Source organism: Anguilla anguilla, chromosome 6, assembly GCF_013347855.1.
Source record: "Anguilla anguilla isolate fAngAng1 chromosome 6, fAngAng1.pri, whole genome shotgun sequence".
Taxonomy (NCBI): Eukaryota; Metazoa; Chordata; class Actinopteri; order Anguilliformes; family Anguillidae; genus Anguilla; species Anguilla anguilla.
Window position 1 is genome coordinate 34,140,292 of NC_049206.1, and position 22,516 is coordinate 34,162,807.

At 40.8% G+C, this 22,516-nt stretch overlaps 1 protein-coding gene across 4 annotated transcripts in view; it reads left to right on the forward strand.

Moving 5' to 3' along the window:
• The window catches only part of kif13bb (kinesin family member 13Bb), a 212,980-nt gene that overhangs the window by 134,498 nt on the left and 55,966 nt on the right, over window positions 1–22,516 (forward strand). For all 4 annotated transcript variants that reach the window (XM_035422856.1, XM_035422854.1, XM_035422853.1 and 1 more), the window contains exons 23-25: window positions 2,850–3,023; window positions 17,816–17,973; window positions 21,885–22,017. In XM_035422856.1, coding sequence (XP_035278747.1) covers window positions 2,850–3,023; window positions 17,816–17,973; window positions 21,885–22,017 — 465 coding nt within the window. The remainder of the gene's footprint in view (window positions 1–2,849; window positions 3,024–17,815; window positions 17,974–21,884; window positions 22,018–22,516) is intronic.

Here is a 22,516-nt window from a genome sequence, read left to right on the forward strand (position 1 = left end):
TCTGAAGAGGACGGGCATGACGTGACGTCAACGATGCGATAATGCGCACTTGACACTCCCTCTGAAAAGGGGATGATTGACGGTGACTGTGTGCGCTGTGTGCATCGTCGTGTGTGATTAGGAGAGAGGAGGGGGCGACCCGGGCAGGCGGCTGCAGGGTGCAATGATTGAATAGGAAGAACAAAAAAAATTTCTCCCTCCCCTACCAACGGATGGCGCCATAAAAATACAATTGCCTCAGTGACAATGATCAGCAACTACTCATTAATAGTATTATTTGTTCTTATGATCAGAATAAAACAATCACACATAGCGTAATTTACAACAAAGCACAGCTTAACCTGAGTGTATGATTAACGTAGCCAAAGTATTTTATAGGCCACCAGGAGGGTATGTTTTTTCTCTGAGGAAATCACTGAGGGTACTTCCTATCAATCAGTCAATTTTCAGAAGGTGTGTTAGACTTATTGGTTTAGGATACATGGTTTCCGCCAGTGTATTGTAAGCCCGGCGGCCCGCTGGGCCTAAGTTGACCCCCCACCGGGCCTAAGCATCAGGGAATTTTTTTTTTTTTTTAAATGTATTTTAAAGATGTTTTTAAACTACAGTTACAGTGGGGCGGCTCGGTTGAAAAGCTCACCAGCGACATCTGTTGGTTAAAACGTGAACGCAATCGGAAAACAGCAGGTCTGAGATCAGTGCTCTTCACCCTCATTGTGCGTAGTGACATTCAACCTTTTTACAGTCTCTGCATTCAACACACTTCCAACTATCACAAGCTAACGTTACCTAGCAAGCCACCAATTCTTATTTAGTAGGCTAACTAACCTCGTTACAAACTGTGTTATCACTTCATCTCGTCGGTAAGTACATTCTTTTTATATTAACTTAAGCAGTGTGTAGGTAACGTTAAACTAGTAGCATGAATGTAACGTTCGATATATTGTGACATTGCATGACTTATTAATCGCCAACGAAATAACGACTCAACTTGTTTATTAATAATGTTAGCTTGATGACAATGATGTGCACGACGTTGTCATAAAAATTTTCCCGACCATGAAAACTGCCTGACTTGTTTACATTTTGGACAGATGTGGCTACAGAGTAAATCCATCGTTGTTTCCATCCCAGCACTTTCGACACAAGTAATATCGGAAAAATCCTAAAAAAAAAGTTCTTACGGTGAAGAGTGCCTGACCGGCAAAGAAATGTGTTAACACAGCGGCAAAATTAGGCTATATCTAGAAATACCATCTTTGGGGAAAAAACGGTACGGTTGAGGCACTCTTCACGGTAAGAAGAAATTTCAGGATTTTTTCGATATTGCTTGTGTCTAAAGTGCTGCTACGGACCAACGATAGATTTACTCAGGAGCCACATCTGTCCAAAATGTAAACAAGTCAGGCAGTTTTCACGGTCGGGAAAAATTTTATGAAAACGTGGTTATGTAGCTAACTTAGCTAGCTAGCCAAACAGTCAATAACACAGATACTTCCTTGGTGCCATTTATGGATAATGTCAAGGAGGAAAGGTGGCCTACTATAAAAGCCAAAAAACCTTAGACAGTTTTTTAAATGTTTATATGTGCCCAGCATTCCAAGGCTCGTTGTAAGATTCAGTAGCCAATCAGGACTTGAATACAAGTTTTTTGTAGAGTGCAAAAACCTTTATCATTTATTTTAATTTAATTTCTTTTGTTGTTGTTGAAATGTGCCCAGCATTCCAAGGCTGTAAGAATCAGTGACCAATCAGGACTTTTTTCAAGTTTTTTGTAGAGTGCAAAAACTTTGATATTATTTATTTTCATTTAATTTAATTTCTTTTGTTGTTGTTGAAAACACAGCATTCCAAGACTGTACATTGTTGTCAGATTCTTTGTAAGACTGCTATGCTGTAAATAGTTGTTGATTTTTTAAAATGTGTGTTGAATAAATGACTTATTTATAACAACATTCACATTACGTATTCATATTTTCAAATCTCCAGTCAGCTTTTAGCACTGACTTGATGTAGGGCCCTATGGAATCTGTGTTATAGCTTTTTAAAATTCTAAATTCCGTCCGTGATTCTGTTATCACAGAAACTATAGTGCCCTACCTTAATGCTGCCATCAGTCTGTCACTGGCCCGCGCCGGGCCCCTGTCAAAAAAGACACTTGCCACCGGGCCTAACAACTTTTCTGGGGGAAACTCTGGGATATGAATCAGGATATGATTTTGAGTCTAGTGCAGAAAATGTACTTAAGTCTGCACTTCATTTTCCCAGGCAGGAATCCCTGTTTTATCAAATGTCGCAGTACTATTTTTTCAACTTTACTGGTAACTGAAAAAGTGGAAGGTGGACATAATGGCAAAAGAATAATAAAGTGAATTGTTACCAAACGATGTACTGTTTTATTTCCAGTATACAAATGGTTACATGCCATAGTTATAAAATGAGAAAATATTGAACATATTCAATTTAGATATTTTTCATCAATATACTGATATTGAAAGAATTCACAATATTGTTGGACCCTAATGAGTACAGTATTACATTACTGGCATTTAGCAGATGCTTTTATTCAGAGCAACTTAGACAACTTTTTACATAGACATTGTCAACATTTACATAGTATCCATTAATAAAGCTGGATATATGCTGAAGCAATGCAGGTTAAGTACCTTGCTCCAGGGTACAATGGCAGTCCTACCTGGGAATCAAACCTGTGATGTTTAAGTTACAAGACCAGGTCCGTATCCATTATGCTACTTTGTCGCCTACATCAGTGAGTGTGTGAGAGACACTGCATGTGCACCTGTTGTGTTTATCACCCGTAGTAACCTGTCCTATTGTCTCTGTTTCAGGTTAAGATCCTCCAGGCCACAGGGCTTCCTAGGTACCTCTCCAACTTTGTGTTCTGCCAGTACTCCTTCTGGGACCAGGAGGAGCCTATCATTGTAGCACCGGAGGTGGACCCCTCTGCCTCCTCCCCAACCAGTAAAGACCCTCACTGCATGGTGGTGTTTGACAGCTGCAAGGTGAGGAAGCTCAGTGTTCATGATTGATGTCTTGGTACCTGGTTAGGTTAGTACAGCTTTAGTGATGTTGCATCTATACTCACAGGTCTGCAAATATGGTTAAGCAGGTCTATTGTTCATGTAAATTAGGAGAATGCACTTACGTTATCATCGATTGTAAGATGCACTGGATAAGAGCACCTTGTAGATTCTATACTGATGCCTTAATGCTGTATCCACAATACTGCTTACATGGATTTTTTATTTTTTATTTTTATTTTCAGAAAACAAAAGGAAAAATACAAAAAAATGCCTGGGATTGCAGTGCTTAAGTGTACATACATACCAACATACCCCTTAAAAACATAACCCACATGCTTACAACACTTTACATAAATTGTCACAACAGCTTTTTGATAGCAGGCTGTTTCAAGTAGCTCCATGTAATCTTGCAGAGGCTCTTTCAAAGGCCGCTGTTGCTTGAAGGTATGACAGCCAGCTGTTTGTAAGACTGGAGATAGCCATGCTTTAAGAATTCTTAGCTGCTAATACAAGTCTACGGTCATGATTAGATAGGCACAAGCTTTTTAAAAGACAGAGTGCCGCCAAAAGGGGGACTAAAGTCCCAATAATACAGGACATCCTCTTTAACACTTCTGTCCAGAAATTAGAAATTACCGGGCATTCCCAAAACATGTGTAAAGTGGTTCCAATACTTACAAATTGTACATGCTGCGACCTTGGCCAGTCTCATGTGGTACTGCTTGAGTTGTGTGGTATGAACTTTGTGTTTGAGTTTGTAATGGATACTTTGTGCCAGGTTTCTTGATGATGAGAAAGTATTGTCCCACACCCTATCCCATTCTGGTGTTTCATCGAAAGTGCTTCACTGTCTGTCCGATACTGCAGACAGTTACACACCTAGGTCGGTTGAGAGGCTAGCATTTATGTGGCCTTTTTAGCAGGTAGCACCTGCTGTAGCATCAAATGTGCCCTACAGAGACCTCCCTTTCTTTTTGGTTGCCAAGTCCGAATGAGAAATGCCCTGTTAGAATGTGGTATCAAACTGTCAGTAAATGTTATGTCCAGTAAAAAATAAATAAATAAAACCCCTGAAAAGTATCGCTAACTGCAGTCACACTTGGGAGATGGGAACCCAATCACATGACCATCTTGGGTGTTTGTGAACCAAAGTTCCTGCTTCAATGTTTTTTGAATAAAATAATGAATTAGCCAGACTAAGAGATTTTTTTTTGTTTTGTTTTTTTTGGCTTTTTGACTGTAAAAAGTTAAATTATCAGAAAAAGAGATGAATTAGTTTCACAATGAATTGGGTTGCAGCTGAACCAACATACAAATGTATGCATATATAAATGTACATTCCCTACAAACTCTTATCTGTATTTAGGAGCAATTCTGCCCTGCAAAAATAGTAAAGAAGAATTCCTCCACAAAACAACATTAACCCTATTTAACTTAACCAAGGCTTAGTTGTCTTTTGTTGCATCTGGTGCCATGGACTGTTCAATCATCGTTTTCATGGGTATAATCAATGACACCGTGGGCAGCTTTTCATCGCAGAAAACTGTGGTAGCCGTCTTCAGTGGTTTCAGTAACTTTACTAAATCCTCTGCAACGGTCATGCCATGATGTTCGTTGTATTTTTGTCAGTATGTGGCAGCATCGTCTTGCACCGTTTACAAATTTTGTGCTGTTTGTCGATGACTCTCGATTCATCATTTGTGATTAATTGGAAAGCCAAAAAACTGCCACGAGTGACTTAACATAACATAACGTAAGACGAGAACAGGCCATTCAACCCAACATTGCTCGTCTATTCCTACCACTAAACTGTACTTAATGCTTAGTTTACCTAAAAACTAGATAGTATCTAACACTGTATCAAGCTGGACCTTGAATACCCCCAGTGTTTCTGCCTCCACTACATGTCCAGGCAAACTATTCCACACATTGACCACTCTCTGTATGAAAAAATATTTCCTAATGTCTGTGTGAAATTTACCCTTTGCCAGTTTCCATTTATGCCCCCTCGTTTTGCTAACCGAAAACAACTTGAATAATTTCCTGTAGTTCCAGACCTGCCAACCTGCATGCATTTTGTGTACCAACCACGCAATTCTTGGTCAAAATACGCAGGTACGAAATGCCAGCTGAAACTACGCAAAAAAATATATATATATATATATTATTGTAATTTAATTACGGAAAACAATCAAATAATACAAAACAATACCGTATATTTATTCAATATTTAAACTACATCCCTCAGATTGAACCAGATGCTACGACCTTGTACTTGTGGTTCTGTAACCCCTCCCTGACCCACTCAACATCCACTGATACGCAGCGGTACTTTATTATCCACCGAGGCCTAACGCTGCATTGCTGAGGTAAAATGGGAAGTGGGGAGTAATAATTAACCAAAACAAAAATGTGACCGCAATGTTAACATATAAAACGTTAAAACATGTTCGGTAACTTTACGAGATGATGCATTTCAAGGGGTATATCGTAATGAGATAAATTTGTGTATATAGTTAGCCGTAGCAGTAGCTCGCATATGATATAGCCTCATTAGGAGACGTGCGAATAACTGATGGAGTAATTTAGCTGCAGTAACTCAAACGCTACGGAGACTCCGTGTTCAAACTTTGAATCGCGCACGCTCTGTTGGAGCAAAGTGACCATTGCAAAGGTGTTTGACTATAGACTGCTAACATAGCAAATAATTCCTATTATTGCAGCCAGTCACCCGACCAGCCTTGCAGTTAGAAAAGAATCATGACGTCAGATGACGAGGATACTAACAAGGAGAGAGAGAGAGAGCAGCAGACCTACTAAAAAGAAGCGAGTCCATGCCCCCCAGAAGTTCCTCGCAAAATATCAGGAGCAATGGCCGTGCCTCCGCCCCTCAAAACGTCCGATTTGCACATTGTGCAATTATGATTTTGACATTAGCCACCAAGGAGCTTCAGGTAATAATTCAGCTAAACCTCTAGTTAACAAAGGCCTACATTCCTAGATAATTTTTCAATTGAATACTTTTTTTTTTCATTAGGCCTATATGATGTGTGCCTATATAAGCTGATTCAATTATTTAATTATTAAATAAAAATGGAAATCATGAACAGAAACTTGGTTTTATTCATAATTGATAGTGTTTTACATCGCAACATAAGTTTCTGTAAATACTTGAAAATGAAAACATATGTTACAATATACAAAATAAATTATTTCAATTTCATTTGAATGCAATTCACTTAACTGATGGTTATCAGTTTGTATAAGTATTTTACATGTGATGCAAGTTAAACTGGCTGGCCTGTAGTTTCCTGGATCAGTATGGTCCCCTTTCTTATATATTGGTATTACAATACCCTGTTTCCAGTCATTCGGTATTTCTCCAGTTTCTAAAGACTGTCTAAAAATACTTGCCAGTGGTTTAAAAATGATCTCACTTAACTCCTTTAGTGTCCTTGGGTATATGCCATCAGGGCCTGATGCTTTATTTGTCTTTAGTATATGTAATTTATCTAATACTTTTATATCCCCTATCTCAATATCTGCCAAGACATTCTGAGTATTGAATATGCCTTCTGGCCTATTAGTAACCTCTTCTCTGGTGAAACTCTCAACAAAGTAGCCATTTAGGGCATCAGCAATATGCTTATTCTTATAAAGCAGTGCTCCGTCATTATTTTTAATGCCCTTAACCTCCTCTTTAACTTTCATTTTCCTACTACAGTATTGAAAGAAACGCTTAGGATTACTTTTAGCATCTTCTGCAATTTGCCTTTGATAGAGCCTTTTGGCTACCCTTAGTTCTTTTTTAACCTTAGCACGCATACTACAATATTCAGCCTTATTACTGTCAGTACTATTATTTTTATTTTTATTCTGTTATCTTAAACAGTTTATTCTTTTTCCTCAAACTCTTCTGTATAGCTTCATTCATTCACTGTGGAGACTACTTTTTCAACTTACTTTTCTGCACATTTGTAATGAATTTACACTGTGCATCAAGTATAACCCTTTTGAACCTGCCCCACTTTTCATTTGCAGTCCTGCAATCAAGATGTTGCACCCAGTCTACCTCACTTAATTCTGATCACATCTTTTTAAAGTTGGCACGCCTGAAATTTAAAATCCTGGAGTTAGATGGGGCCCTCTTAGTTTGCCAAAGTACATCAAATTTTGAAATGATCACTTGTCCCAAGTGGTTCCCTTACTTCTATACTACAAATTCCCTCAGAGTCATTACATAACACCAGATCTAGAATTGAATTCCCTCTTGTAGGCTGACATACTGTGCTAAAAGGTCATTTATAACATCTAAAAATTCCTCCTCCCATTTTCCTTGTCCTGTCACCAATTCCCAGTTAATACTGGGGTAATTAAAGTTACCCATGACAATAGTCTCACCTCCTCTGCGAGCTTGTTTTATATTTTCAAAGAGCATTGTATTCACACTACTGTCTGAAGCTGGTGGTCAGTAACACAGTTCTACGTTAAGCCATTACATTTACATTACATTACAGGCATTTAGCAGACGCTCTTATCCAGAACTCCAAGTGCATTAGTTCAAGGTGCAGAGGTGCAAAAGAAACACACTAGAGTGAAGTAAAGATCGTCGTGCCAGAAGTGACCACATAGATCAGGACTCCAACCCTGCAGGGTAACCTGTTCAGCAAACAAACAAACAATCCTTCCAAGTACAAACTAGCACTGAAATCACATTTGTCTAATCAGAATCAGACAAAAACAATCCTGCCAAATAAAAATTAACGTGATCGTATAACGGAAGCCCCTTCTCATGTTCCCCTATGAGCTTAATCCAAATATCCTCACTACGCATGAGCTGGTCAATTTCTTGAATTCTTGCACATTAAGATTATCTTTTACATATAGTGCCACACGCCCACCCCTCTTTACTGGATCTATCCTTCCTAATAAGTTTATACCCTTCTATATTATATTCATCCCCATCCTCTTCCCCCAGCCATGTCTCTGTAATCCCTACTATGTCATAGCCTTTACTATTAATATCAGCCTCAATTTCCAAAAAATTGTTTTTTATACTTCTAGCATTTAAACAAAGACATTTCAGACTATTGCTTCTGCACATCCTCTCCTGTTCCCTCACTCCCCGCCGTCACAAGCCAACCTTACTAAAATTTTGCTTTAAAAAGACTTCATTAATGTTTTCACTATTATAGGTAGCCTTGACAGCTTCCATCTGGGCAGTCTGCGCCTCCCTACCCATTTCACTCTCTATCCTCCCTGCCCCCCAGGTCTCTAGTTTAAATAATCCTGTGCTACCCTGAGAATACGCTGGCCCAGTGCAAAGGTACCCCTCCGGTTCAGGTGCAGCCCATCATGTTTGTACAGCTCACTCCTGTTCCCAAAGGAATCCCAGTGCCCCATAAACCTGTACCCCTCTTTCCTACAGAAGGATTGTAGGCACGTGTTAAACCTCCAGATAAAGTTCTGCTTCCCTCTGCTTGCACGTGGTACAGGTGGAATTCGAGAGAAGACTACCGTGTCAAGTCAAGTCACTTTTATTTGTATAGCACATTTAAAAACAACAGGAGTTGCGCCAAAGTGCTTTCCAGTCACTACAATACAACACAACAAACCACAACAAAATTACATCACAATACAATGCATGTATTAACAATACAACATAAAAAATAAAAAGAATAAGGAGTAAGAGGATAAAAGTACAGGATAAAATTAATTTAAGAAAGACTGAATAAGACCAACAACAGATTAAAAACGCAGTGAGAGGATGTTAAAAATAACTAAATAAATTTAGGGTGGAGAAAACCGTAGGGCAACCTCAAACTGCATTAAAAACAAGATAAGAAAGGTGGGTTTTTAAATGTGATTTAAAATTATCAATGGTGGAACTGGACTTAATGTGGGACGGGAGATTGTTCCAGAGCCTGGGAGCAGCAACAGAGAAAGCCTGATCCCCTTTAGTTTTAAGATGTGAGTGGGGGACTGAGAGGAGTTGTTTTGCGGATGACCTCAGTGACCTGGGAGCAGAATATGGAGTCAGTAGAGTACCGTGGAGGTTTTGCTCCTAATCTTCTCTGCTAATTCCACAAATTTGTCCTGCCCTTACCTATGTCATTGGTCCCTATGTGGACCATGACAACTGGATCCCTTTCTTCTCTGGCCAGGAGCTTGTCCACGCGCTCAAGGAGATCTCCTACCTGGGCACCAGGCAGGCAACACACCGTGCGAGACTCCTTGTCACGCGAACAGACTATGCTGTCTACCCCTCTAATAATTGAGTCCCCCACTATCAATAACTCCCTTTTCATGGAGGATGTGGCCATCTGGGTGCTCTGAGGCTCATCAGTCCCCCCACTCTCAGGGTCAAGGGCCAGGTCTAATTCTTGCAAGGGCTGGAATTGGTTGGACACCACAACCTCTGGAGATGCCACCCCTATGTGGTGTGCAAGCCCTTTCCTGCACTTACGCCCTACTGTCACCCAACTGTCTCTCCCTGCCGGCTCTGGAGACTTCCCCCCCTCCCGGCCTAGGCGTGCACCCTAGGTCTTTAAAGGACGTACTATTTAGTTCTGGGAACTATTCCAATTGTGAACTATGTGATGGTTCAGCCAGTTACATTACATTACATTACATTCATTTGGCAGACGCTTTTATCCAAAGCGACGTACAAAAGTGCATTTTCATGATCGTAGACAACTGCTGAACACGGGTTCAGTAAGGTACAATTACTTATTTTGTATAGCTATTTCTAGCCGAGAACAATGAACACTATCCTGGTCTAACATCTGCAAAGCCAACTAGGCAGAAGAATAAGCTACAGTATTAGGACAAATACAAATTACCAAGAAGTGCAGGGATGGGGCAACATGCAACAAGTGACAGGAAAAAGGGTTTTTTTAAATTTTTTTATACAGCGTGGTGGTGGTTAGTCTAGGTATAGTCTGAAGAGATGAGTCTTCAGGCCACGGCGGAAGATGGATAGTGAGGGGGAGGTTCGGAGAGGGACGGGGAGTTTGTTCCACCACTGGGGAGCTAGGGTGGAGAAGCTCTGTGATCCCTTTGGGCGGGTGGGAGGGGTTACAAGGCGCCCTGCTGCCGCAGAACGGAGTGGTCGAGCAGGCACATAGAATTGAGTCATGTCCTGCAAGTAGATGGGAGCTGTCCTGTTGGCGGCAGTGTAGGCAAGGGTCAGGGCTTTGAACCGGATCCTGGCAGCGACCGGTAGCCAGTGAAGTGATCGCAGCAGAGGAGTGACGTGGGAGAATTTGGGGAGGTTGTAGATGAGTCGGGCAGCGGCATTCTGAATCATCTGTAGTGGCTGTATGGCACAAGCTGGCAGGTTTGCAAGGAGAGAGTTGCAGTAATCAAGGCGAGAGGTCACCGTAGCCTGGACGAGCAGCTGGGTGGAGTGCGTCGTTAGGTATGGTCGAATCCTCCTGATGTTGTGCAGGAGGAATCTGCAGGACCGTGATGTTGCCTTGATGTGCTCCTTGAGGTCCAGTTGGTCATCCAGGACCACCCCCAAGCTCTTGGCAGAGTGAGAGGCAGTCACTGTGGTGCCATCAACCGTGATTGAGAGTTCACGAAGCAAGGAGGTCTTGCACGGGAAGAAGAGCAGCTCAGTTTTGTTGAGGTTGAGCTTCAGATGGTGGCTGGCCATCCAGGTGGAGATGTCAGCCAGGCAGGAAGAGATCTTATCATTGACCTGTGTGGCCGAGGGGGGGAAAGAAAAGAAGAGTTGTGTGTCATCTGCATAACAATGATAGGAAAAGCCATGTGAGTTAATGACTGAACCAAGAGATCTGGTGTATAAGGATAACAGCAGACGACCCAGTACAGATCCCTGCGGCACTCCCGTAACAAGTGGATGAGAAGCAGAGGCAGACCCCTTCCAGGTGACCTGGTAGGTCCTATCTGCAAGATAGTTGGCCTTCGAGAACACGAATCTTGCTCTCAAGATGCTCAGTAAGCTGACAACGGTGACAAACGAACATCCCAAGGAACTCGCTTTCCAGCAGAGCGATCATTCTACACCTCTCACATAGTTTTGGCCACATTTTAACCTCTCCCTATCTCTGCTGAGACAGAGTCAGCAACATCACACTTAAAAACATGCTAGGTGGCTCCGGACAGCAAGCAGTAGAAACTGGAGAGGAAAAAATCCTCTTTTAACTAAATTCCCAGGTAATGTTAGCTAAGCTTTTAGTTTGTACACAAAAGAATGACCAGGTGTGCAATCAATCTGATTTATAATCAGCTAACTTAGCTTTTGCTAAATGCCAGTAACTCAAAGAAAAGAAACCCTTGTACTTAGCTAGCTAGGTAATATTTTGTCACAGGCCAAAATACACCCAAAATATATCTGGAATCCGTTTATAATACTAGACTAACTACTATATTTAACGTTAGTACTTAACAACTTAACAACTATATAGGTAACAATAGTTATGATATGCTACAGACAACTTGAAAACACACGAGATGGACAGCTAACGGTAGTAACCGGAGAGGAGAAAAGCCTCCTTTAACTTTCTAACGTAAAGTGCTTAGTTTATAATAGACTACAGTTAACGTTAGGACTTAGCTAACACTGGAGGCAGCTAGGATTTTCTTACAAGAGGACGAACAGAACAACCCCCCCCCAAAAAAACCTCGTTAACTCGAGTGTGCCAAATGTACTAACCGGCTTGCTAGCCAAGTGCTAACGAAGGAAAAAAGCAGGGTAAAAGTCCCTCTCTGTTCCTTTAATGGCAACAAAGGTTTTGACGCTTATAATATTGTGTTTTAAAAACGTGAACTAATATCAGAACTCCAAACAAGCAAACACCCAAAAACAAATAAATCAAACACACCGCACCCCACACCCAACAAACACTAAGCTTGCACCACTCGTTCGTCTCGGTCCCACAACAGGAAGTGTGTATCCGGTTCATAATCTGTAGAGTACAGTAGCAACACCAACCGACAGTGCAGCCAACCTGCAGAGCAGTGATGTAATGTAACTTGTACTGAGGCGGCGCATCCTCAATTTCTCTAGGCCTTGGTCTTGATGTACCACTCGCCATGTCACTCGCCATGTTACTTGCATCATCTCCTCTGAACTCGTAACACGTGCTGCTAAAGCAGATAAAACATCTACAAAATAGAACAGTGCTACCGCGTGTGTTAAATGAGTAACAATGAAATATAAAATAAAAATAAATAAAAAAAACTTTTTTTTATTTAATCACGTGATAATTTCACAATACACGATACAGAGCCACAAATCGTTTCGCCATTGTTTTGTATCACGAAATTCGATACAACGATATTTTGTCTCACCCTTATAATACAGTTCGGCGAAAGACTGGCTAGATTTGGTCCACAAGGATCCAGAAGAATTGTACAGTTGCAAAAGCAATAGTTTAAAAGTAATAGACGATTATTAGTTAGCAAAGAAGCGTTCATAAGAAATTTAAAATGTGCCTGAGCCTTATGCAGGATTCAATCCCGTGCCTTAGTAGTTTTAAGGCAACGACATTACTAGTGAGCTACCAACTCAGTAGTTGCCAGAATTTTCTTGGTCAAAAATATATATGTCTATTTAGCGTGTGTGTGTTTACTGTTTTGATTGGCTGGTGTAGCTAAATGTCCAATGGGGAGACATATTGTTTGCGGGCTTGGAGCATTGTGATGATGTAATCAGGCAGGAAGAAGAAAACGCAAAGGCTTGTGCCTTTATTGCGTGGATGTGTGAAGTGGTTTGTATTGCGTGGACGTGTGAAGTTGTTCGTGAATTCTGTCTGAAAGGGGTCAGAAGGTACAGAAATTGATGTTTTTAAGGGCTGAGAGTCTGTGGTCACAGTGGTTATTTCTGTATTCCTGTGGTCACAGTGGTTATTTCTGTATTTCTCTCGGTTTGTGGGAAAACCAGGCCCCAGCCTGGGCCAGAAGCGCTGGGTATTCTCCTCACACTGTTGAATGCTTTTTCAAAATATACACTTCACAGAGTCTGATGCAACTGGATTTATTGCAGGTGATTCAAAGATTACATGCAAGAATCCAGGCTGATCTGCACATATCAAATACAAACAAGCACTCCACAATACACTCACAAAGACAAACAAAACACACTGAAATCCCCTGGGGCCAAAAACACTTCCTTTTATCCTATGTTGTTAGCTCCTCCTGTTGTGGAGCTCAAACTTGGTACTTTCCACATGTTTACATCATTCTATTTGACTCTTTCCAATACACCATTGTTTCTCATTTTCTGCCCTTTTTTAAATGAAACAGGTATTCACCTCATCTAGCCCCTGCTGGTTCTATCATTCATGACATGGTCTGTTTGAAAGGCTCAGTTTACATTATGGAGACTGTGCTCACATTGTGTGAAGATTTCTACTGGTTGTTTATACATACATGGTCTGGCCACTCTTAACTCTACAAGTAATAAGTAATTTTAATGATATGATCCATCATAGTGGTGAGCTTACGTGCACCTCCCTTCCACGGGTTCTGTATAGGTATGGGGCATGCCGTCCCACCAAGGCGTAACTTGGCGGGATGGCATACCTGCCATCGCAACATAGCAAATATAATTATAGCACTTTTTATACATAGTCCCCCCCCCATTCCAGGGCACCATAATGTTTGGAACTAAGTCAGCTGTGTTCAACTGCTTCCTTATGATTAGTCAGGTGTGATCAAGTGCAGGAATAAGAGAGCTTTCAGTATCTAGTCTTGATACTAGGCTTTTGATTGCCTTTGAAGTCTTTTTTTGGCATATGTCAACATGAGGACCAAACCTGTGCTAATGAAAGTCAAGGAAGCCATTATGAGACTGAAAAATAAAAAACTGTCAGAGACATAGGTCAAACCTCAGGCATACCAAAATCAACCTCGTTAAAACGAAAGAGAGCGCTGCTGAACTCAGTAATCGCAAAGGGATCTGATTGGATAAGGAAGACCTCTAGGGTTCATGACCGAAGAATTCTCACCCTAATGAACAAAAACGCCCAAACACCTGTCCAACAGATCAGAAACTCTCTTCAGTACTGAGGTGTGGTTGTGTCAGTGACTACATTCTGCCGAAGACGTCACGAACAGAACGACAGAGGCTGCATTGCAAGATGCTAACCACTAGTTAGCTGCAAAACCAAAATGGCCAGGTTACTGTTTGCTAAGAGTAGAGTAGAGTAGATAGTAGCCTGCAGAGTTCTGGAAAAAAGTCTTGTGAACAGATAAGACAAAAATTTACTTGTTGGCTATGATGGCAAAAGCAAAGTGTGGAGGCCATAAAGAACTGCCAAAGATGCAAAGCACTCCCTCTCTTCTGTGAAACATCATGGTTTCATGGTTTGTGCATGTATGGCTGCCACAGGTACTGGTTCACTTGTCTTCATTGATGATGTATCCCAGGGGGGCTGCAGTATCTGCGGGTTTTTGTGATTCTATCAGCTGCCAATTAAGGCCTTGAGAACAAGGTGTGTGAATTCCTTAGCTAATCAATGACATAAATGAAACACTTGTTCCAAGGACTCCCCAAAAACCAGCGGACACTATTGCCCTCCAGGACTGGAGTTTGACACCTGTGACGTAACTGTTGATACCACAACCAGAATTAATTCTGAAGTGTGCAGAGGCATCTTACCTGATAAAGTTCAACCAAATGCCTCCAAACTCATTGGATAATGCTTCATCCTACAGCAAGACAATGATCCCAAACACACAGCTAAAGCAACAAAAGAGTTTTTCAAAACCAAAAACTGGAAAATTCTTGATTGGCTAAGTCAGTGACGTAAGTCAGACGTTTTCATGCACAAAATATTCCGGTTTTTGCTCTTATTCCGAAAAATTCCGAAAGACAATATTCCTACTAAGCTGTTTACATGGCTAATGAAAATGAATATTCCACTAATATTCCTGTTTACATGCAGCCGTGCATACTCCCATTAACGTAATGACATACGTCCTACAGCTACAACCTTCTTGAAAAGGCGTTGGCGTTGCGATATTTGCGCATATCCAAAAACCTGTTGATATCCAAGTCTTTCATAATGTTTAAAAGTAGGTGTGTTTCTCCTTCCGACCAGAAATGTGGGCTTTTCTTTTGTGCATGCATCTCTACCCCAGCCTTGCAAACTGTTGGCTAGTTGGTTTATTTACAACGCACAGAGCTGACCGTAAACAGGCAAGAGGCCGTGTGTCGCAAACTGCAGTAAAAACCCCAATTGAGACGCATATTCCAAATGCGCTGTATACACGTCCAAAGAATGCTCCTAAAACCCGAATAATATCAGCATATCACACGTCTTAATCGGAAAATGCTACATTCGGAATAAGGCCTAATTCGGAATATCCAAACGGAATATGCTGTTTACATGACCCGTATCAAATTCGGAATATTGTCATATTCGGAATAATAGTGGAAAATTAGTGTGCGTGTAAACGTAGTCACTTTATGCAATATGAATTCAGTTGAACATGCATTTCATATGCTGATTACAACTTAAGGCCGCTAGCCCCTGAAACAAGCAGGAGCTGAAGATGGCTGCAGTACAGCCTTGCCAAGCATCACCAGAGAACATTCTCACGACCTGCTGATGTCTATTCTTCACACACTTCAAGCAGTCATGCTAAAGCCGGACACCCACCGCATGCGTAGCAACCGCGAGCGCACTACGCACGTAACTGAAGCGTAGTTGAAGTACTGTTATTACAACGGCGGCGGGCGACGTCCTCTACACCAGATGCGAACGCGTCGCGAACCGGCGGCGAAGCTTGTGCGACACAAGCGAACTGACTTGACTTCTCCGATGTCTTCGTTCGCCATGCTTTCAAAAAGGGCTTGTTAATAAAAATCAGATAATCCACAGGGCTTTAAAAAATCAGATTATTTAGTGGTCTTGTCGATGAAAATGCACCTATTTTATAAATGAAGTTGTAAGCAAGCCTTTATTGCACTTGTACTTCAAAGCTTCCGGTGTTCATGGCGTTGTGGTGTTCATATCCCTTCAAGATGAAACTGTTACATCTTTTTGATGATTATCTGATTTTACTAAATCTGCATGACAAGACGACACGGGAATTCCCAATGGTTGATTACGGATTATTTATTATTATTGTGATCATTACATATTCTTCATGAAATTGGCACGCTTGTTAACCAAGCAAATAAATGAATACAGTTTGAGATTGATTATTATGCAGGCTACGTTGCGATTTAAGCTTATGGTAATTCTTTAAAGCGTTTAACGAAATATTACCAAATTAACACTGAAAAAGGTCTCTCACCAAGTATTCACTTAACCCATAATCAACAGTTGTGAACAAACGTGAAATACACGATGTAATCCCACTGCAGACTGCGAAAGCTACTAGGAATATAGATCTTTAAGCAAGCCTTTGCGCGACACAAATGGAACCTGTGTAGACACACTACACGCCGTGCCGTGCTGCTTCACCGTGCTGCTTACGCGCCGCTTACGCTACGCGAACGGTGGGTGCCCGGCATAAGTATTAAGAGATAACATAAATATGTCCCTAAAATTATGGTGCCATGAAATGGGGGGGCTGTGTATAAAAAGTGTTGTAATTTTGGCAATGTGTAAAATTGCCCTTTAATAAAAGCTGAGAATTTGCACTTAAACCACATGTGAATTGTTTGATTACAAATCTGAAATTGTGGAATTCAAGAAAAAATGTCTTTGTCCCAAACAATGTGGAGGTGACTGTATTTTGCTGCCTGTGTGAAAATGTGCATGCATATATGTATGTATGTATATATATGAATTTATAACAACCAAATACAGCACAACTCCTGACCATGGGGTGACATGGCTCAGGAGGTAAAAGGTAAGAGCAGTTGTCTGGCAGTCGGAGGGTTGCCGGTTCGATCCCCCGCCCTCAGCGTGTCGAAGTGTCCCTGAGCAAGACACCTAACCCCTAATTGCTCCCAACGAGCTGATTGGTACCTTGCATGGCAGCCTTTCACCGTTGGTGTGAGTGTGTGTGTGAATGGGTGAATGAGAGGCATCAATTGTAAAGCGCTATATAAATGCAGTCCATTTACCATTACCATGTCTGAAATCCTGGTTACATTAAGCACTATGCGAAGCAGCATTTTCTTTTCAGTAGAATGAAGAATGAAAACAAGAAAAGTTAACTGAGTTGAAGACCATATTATAAAGCTAGATTTTCTTTCTTTAGTGACTAGCTTCCAAGTAACTAACGTTGGTCTCTCAAAGAATGGCTTCCAGGCTCAGTGGCTCCATTTGTATATAGTAGGAGTCGCAACCTGTGATTGGTGTGATGGCCATCTGTAGACTGTAAGCACCTGCCCTGTTGTAGTTCATAGTAAAGCAGGTACCTGGAGCATGCGCTGTAGTCTGGGGCTTTTGCACTACAGGTAGAGAGTTAGCCGAGTGCTCATTTTAATTTGGAGTAAAGCTACTCTACTACAAACAAAAGAATAACCCAGGGTGGAATTCCTCTTCAATGCATCTGCAGGCAGAGCAGGGCAGTAGATCCCTTAAATTTCTCCTGGCATTAATTTGGCATTACTCATTGTGAAGTATATGTCATTCACGGGGTTTAGTTTTTTATAATTATTTTCAGTAGTTTTATCACTGCTCAGAGTAGTTTGATTGTCAGTTATCACATTTACCTGCATAATTAATGACCTGCATATTTCTGGGGTGTTATATACTTACACAGGTGTATGTTTACAATGGTTGCATTGTGCTTTGATTGTTGTGGAGCTGTTATATGATTTGTTTGCTGGTTCTCAGGAGCTTGCGGTGACTGTGTCGGAGGACTTCATCGAGTACCTGACAGAGGGTGCTGTGGCCATCGAAGTGTACGGACACAAGCAATCAGACCCACGGCGGAACCAGGCCTTGTGGGACCTGGGCATCATTCAGGCCAAAACACGCACTTTACGGGATAGGTATGGCCACCACTGAGGGTCCATATTTTAAATGCATGTATTTTAACTAGAAATGGGTTGTGCTCATTGGATTTTAAATGTGGTGGTGTGTAGATCTAAGGAATTCAGTAACTACATTCAGGAAAGTTCTACTCAACATTTATAGTTAAAGGTGCAGAATTGTATGTACGTTTTTAAAAAAGAAGAAATTATACACTTTCATTCATAATGGTTAAATTTCCTTCATATCCAAACGCATATCAGTAAATTATTATTTATAAACTATTATAAAATCTGGTCTCACTGACTGCCCCAGGCTTTGAATATAGCCACTCTAAATGTAATCTGGACAGCGCTCTGCAGGGAGGCCAATCGGGACAGCTCTCTGCCTTCAGCTTTGTCAGAGCCGAGATACCGCAGGGATGGTGCTATAGGTAGCTATTTAGGTAATTTCCTAGAAAACTAACCAAGAGTAGCAGAGAAAAATCTGCCAAAATTAGCAGTTTCACCTTTGACTACAATGGTGTATACTGATTAAAATACTAATAAAAGAAAGACTGGTGAGGAAAAGATTATGATCAAAAAGGAATTGATTCAAGCGAGAGAAGACTGGAGTGAACAATGGTTCAGCTTTTTGATGAGCGCTCAGGGACCTTCAAAAGGGACCTTCAGTGCTTCAAAAAATTATGGTGAGCTTGTAGTATTTATGCTGGGCTGGTAATTATCTTGCTTGTTCTGTTTCTGTTGGAATTTATGGGCCAAAATGTTCAGCCGACTTAGCTAGAAAATGTTAGCTAGTTAGCTGGTCTGTTTTGCCCACTGTAATAGCTATGCTGTACATTAGATGCACAGTTCACCTAACAGTTCCAGCTGCATTTAGTAATGTTTTGCCTGTATGTAGTCTGGGTCTCATACAAAAGCAAAAACACCAGTGTCTACATTTATTGATTTTTGTTAGTCAATAGCTGTAAATAAAAACTATAGCTGTGTTCATAGTTCACGTTCATTATGATGACATTATGCATTTTCCACCTGTGAATGAGGCATGATGTGCTTCACTCTCCCTAATTTACTTTTCAGTGCTCTTGTCCTCTTTACATTACTCAGATGACAAATGGCACATGCATGTGTTTTGAGGGCGGGGTTTTGGAGGGAGAGCTAAGTGGAGGGGAGAGAAGGGTTTTTTTCAAAATCTAGCTCTCTCTCACTCTAAACTACGTTTAAGATGAGGCAGAAAGATTCAAATGTTGCGACATATTGCCTTCATCGGGAAAATGGTGCTTTGATTTCTTGAATGTAATGTAAGTCTTGTACTCAAAACATATCTGTTTGTATCTGCTCAATTTCATTACGACCCCACCTTCTTCCCACCCCTCCACCTTTCAATTTGAAAAATGATTGGATAGACTTCCAATAATTTATTTAATTGTAATTAAAACCAAATGAGTCTATTTTGAGGAAAGTCATGTCTAAGATTATTTTTTAAGTAAGTTATCTGTTTGTTATTGTAGGTAGAAATTGAGAAAAAAGGGTCATACTTTGTTTTTGTTATTCAATAAATGTGTATATATTAACGGAAGGTTATTTTTTTTTGGCTGGACCGCAACAGCGGGGCCAGCCCTACAAACGTGAATGTCTGTGACTGAGTGAGTGACTGAGTGATGAAGTTACACCATTGGTCGGCCGGATCACGTGTGTCATGACTACCAAATAAATAACAGCGTGAGTACAGCATTTTCTCCTCAGACAGAGTGACAAACAGGGCAGAGGATAGGATTACTTACCGGAGAACAAGAAAAAAGGTAGATTTAACTAGCTAATGTTAAGTTAGATAGATTTTACAGTTTAAATAAACATTCGCAATGTATTCTCTATTGATGTTCATGGCCAACTAATTCTTATTAATATTAATAATATATCGTGAAATAATGTTCCATCTAACGTTACCTAGGTAACGTAAACAGATTTGCAACTATATATGAAATAGGCAAAATATCACTAATAAGCTGTACCTAGTGATGTAGGAAAAAATGTCCTTGTTATCCTCCAGTGGTTATTTTTTCAGTACTTTCACGATTATTTTCAGTGCCGGCAAATAAGTCAGAGGTGGCCCAGCGCTAGCTTTTGGTTGCTAAGGGGACCTTTATGGACCACCCCATGTAAATGAATGGAACTTGACATCAGTTTGTTAGCATACTGTATAAGTGTCCTGTCTTGCATATTTGAGGTTAATATGAGAAAGGGTGGTCGCTATTGGCACGTCCAGGAATCCGTACATATTCACAGTTGTAACCCAAGTCGCAGGATGCAAAATAGCCATTAGGAAAGCAGTTTGAAATTATGAAGCAACGACTGCGCCATTGGGTTTAGTGGGTCATGATGAGATAATTCCGAGCATGTTGCTTGTCTTAAAGTTGATATAGTAAATAAGGCTGTATTAATATAACTAAATATATATGTATGAAGTTGGTTTTTCACATTTTGACAGTTTATTATGTGCATTTTTACAGGACTTACATTTTAATAGGTAACGATGTCCAGTTCTCTCTATTAAATTACGAAGTAAATACACTAGCGGATCAGGTGATCGATACACGTCCCGCCCCTCGGGTGGTCAATAATGTGCTCTCGCTCTAACGTTACTTTTGCTAGAGAGGGACTCAAGGTTCTTAGCTATGCCCCAAAGTTTTGAAGGGAAAGAAATGCCTTCTAGTTCTAAAATATGTAACGTTAGTGGTGGCTACTACAATATTTTAATGTTCTTACTGGTTGTGTGATCAACTATTTGTGATGTGAGAGAATTATCTAATGTTACTCATTCTCAAATGTAACCTTATTAGACAAGTACACAGGCAGGAGTAGTGGAGGCGAGTGGAGCAGGAGAGGAGAGTGAGGCAGGAGAGAGGGCAGAAAGAGATGAGTGGAGAGGAGAGTGGAGGGGGATAGGAGAGAGGAGAGAAAACAAAGACTAAGCACAGGCTATCAGGCTGGGACCCTAAATGGGTAGACAAGACAAGGTTCCACCCATGGCTCTCAGCCAGGCTGCAAACTTTGCCACTGAGGCAAATATACAGTGCCCTCTGTAAGTAGTGGGTCAAAGAGGCATTATGTATGAATAAATAGATGTTAATAAATATGTTCTAATGTTTGTTTTGCAGTCAAGTGTCATTTTATTTAATATTTTTAAATGACCTATTGATATTCACTCCGATGCCAGCGGCACGTGCGCACCAACCAAGCACAACAAAACCCTTTCCCCTGCTGCTGAAAAAAATCCTAGAGGAAACACTGTTAGGTCCAGCCATATACTAGGTTTTAATCTGGTCTTCTTTTTTAAACTAAAGGTGGCCTGATGCTTTTGGCCTGTATATATATATAACACCTTGTGTTGTATAATATAAACATCCTCATCCTCATAGTTCACATAATGCATCGTATAAATTGGAGCAGTTTTACTGATGGTCCACAATTGGTATGTCTGACACTAGTGCACTTGTACGTTGGTTCCCTTGTTATAAGATAAAGGCCAATCATTTTATGTCTGTTCATGTGGTGCATTTCCATTGATGTGATGAGAACAAAATTTATAGTTGCTTAGATTGTGATCCTTTGGACGTGGAAGTAGTTGCAGTTTTTGTGTTGTGCTGCCACACCAGATTATTGGGTTGCCCAGGCATTGGGTTGGGTGGCTGATGAGTGGGTTCCATTTTAAAGACCGTATGTACTGGGCAGCCAGCCACTCAAAGGGTGGGTAAATGCAGCAGGGTGACTGTGGATAACACGTTAACTACAGTAGAGTATGATTGTGCGTACTTTATTAAAATCCATTGTTTGTTACTGTGTCTGAACTGCAATGTGGAATAATGCGTGCAGTGCCCTCTGCTGCCCCCTTGCTGGTTAAGCGGAGTGTAACAGTGGCGGTCTGTCCACAGGTGGAGCGAGGTAACCCGGAAGCTGGAGTTGTGGGTCCAGATTCTGGAGCTTAATGAGGTTGGGGAGTTTATCCCTGTGGAGGTGATCCCTGCTAGGGATGTCCGAACTGGGGGAATCTTCCAGCTCAGACAGGTGAGCAGGCTGTGTGTGAAAGTGAATACTTGAATGTCACTTGCTGATTTTTGTGAGATTCTGTACATTTGTTCATAGTGGAGGATTGTAAGACAGGGAGAAAAGGGGGAGTGTGGTACAGAATCGCTGAAAATTAGGAATGAGCATGAGTACTCGACGATTTGAGTGCTTGACAGACAGGGAATGCTCAAGCACTGTACGGGGGTCAGTTACTTGAAAAAATTTGTATCAATTAACATGTTTATTTTTTAATTTTACATGGCAGCTTTAGCAAAGTTTGTTTCAGAAATCCTTGCTCCATAATCTGTAACTATTTCCACAGGTGTTTTGACTTTAAAGTGGCAGAACTTCTTTGCTGCTGTCTGTGTGGTTCTAAGCAACCTTGTGTGTTCACTTTTTGAAAATGATGTAAAAATGTTTAAAGTTAAGTCAAAATTGTGTATCACATTAATACTTCACATAAGGATTTTTTTAGTCTACAATACATTCATTAAAGGTT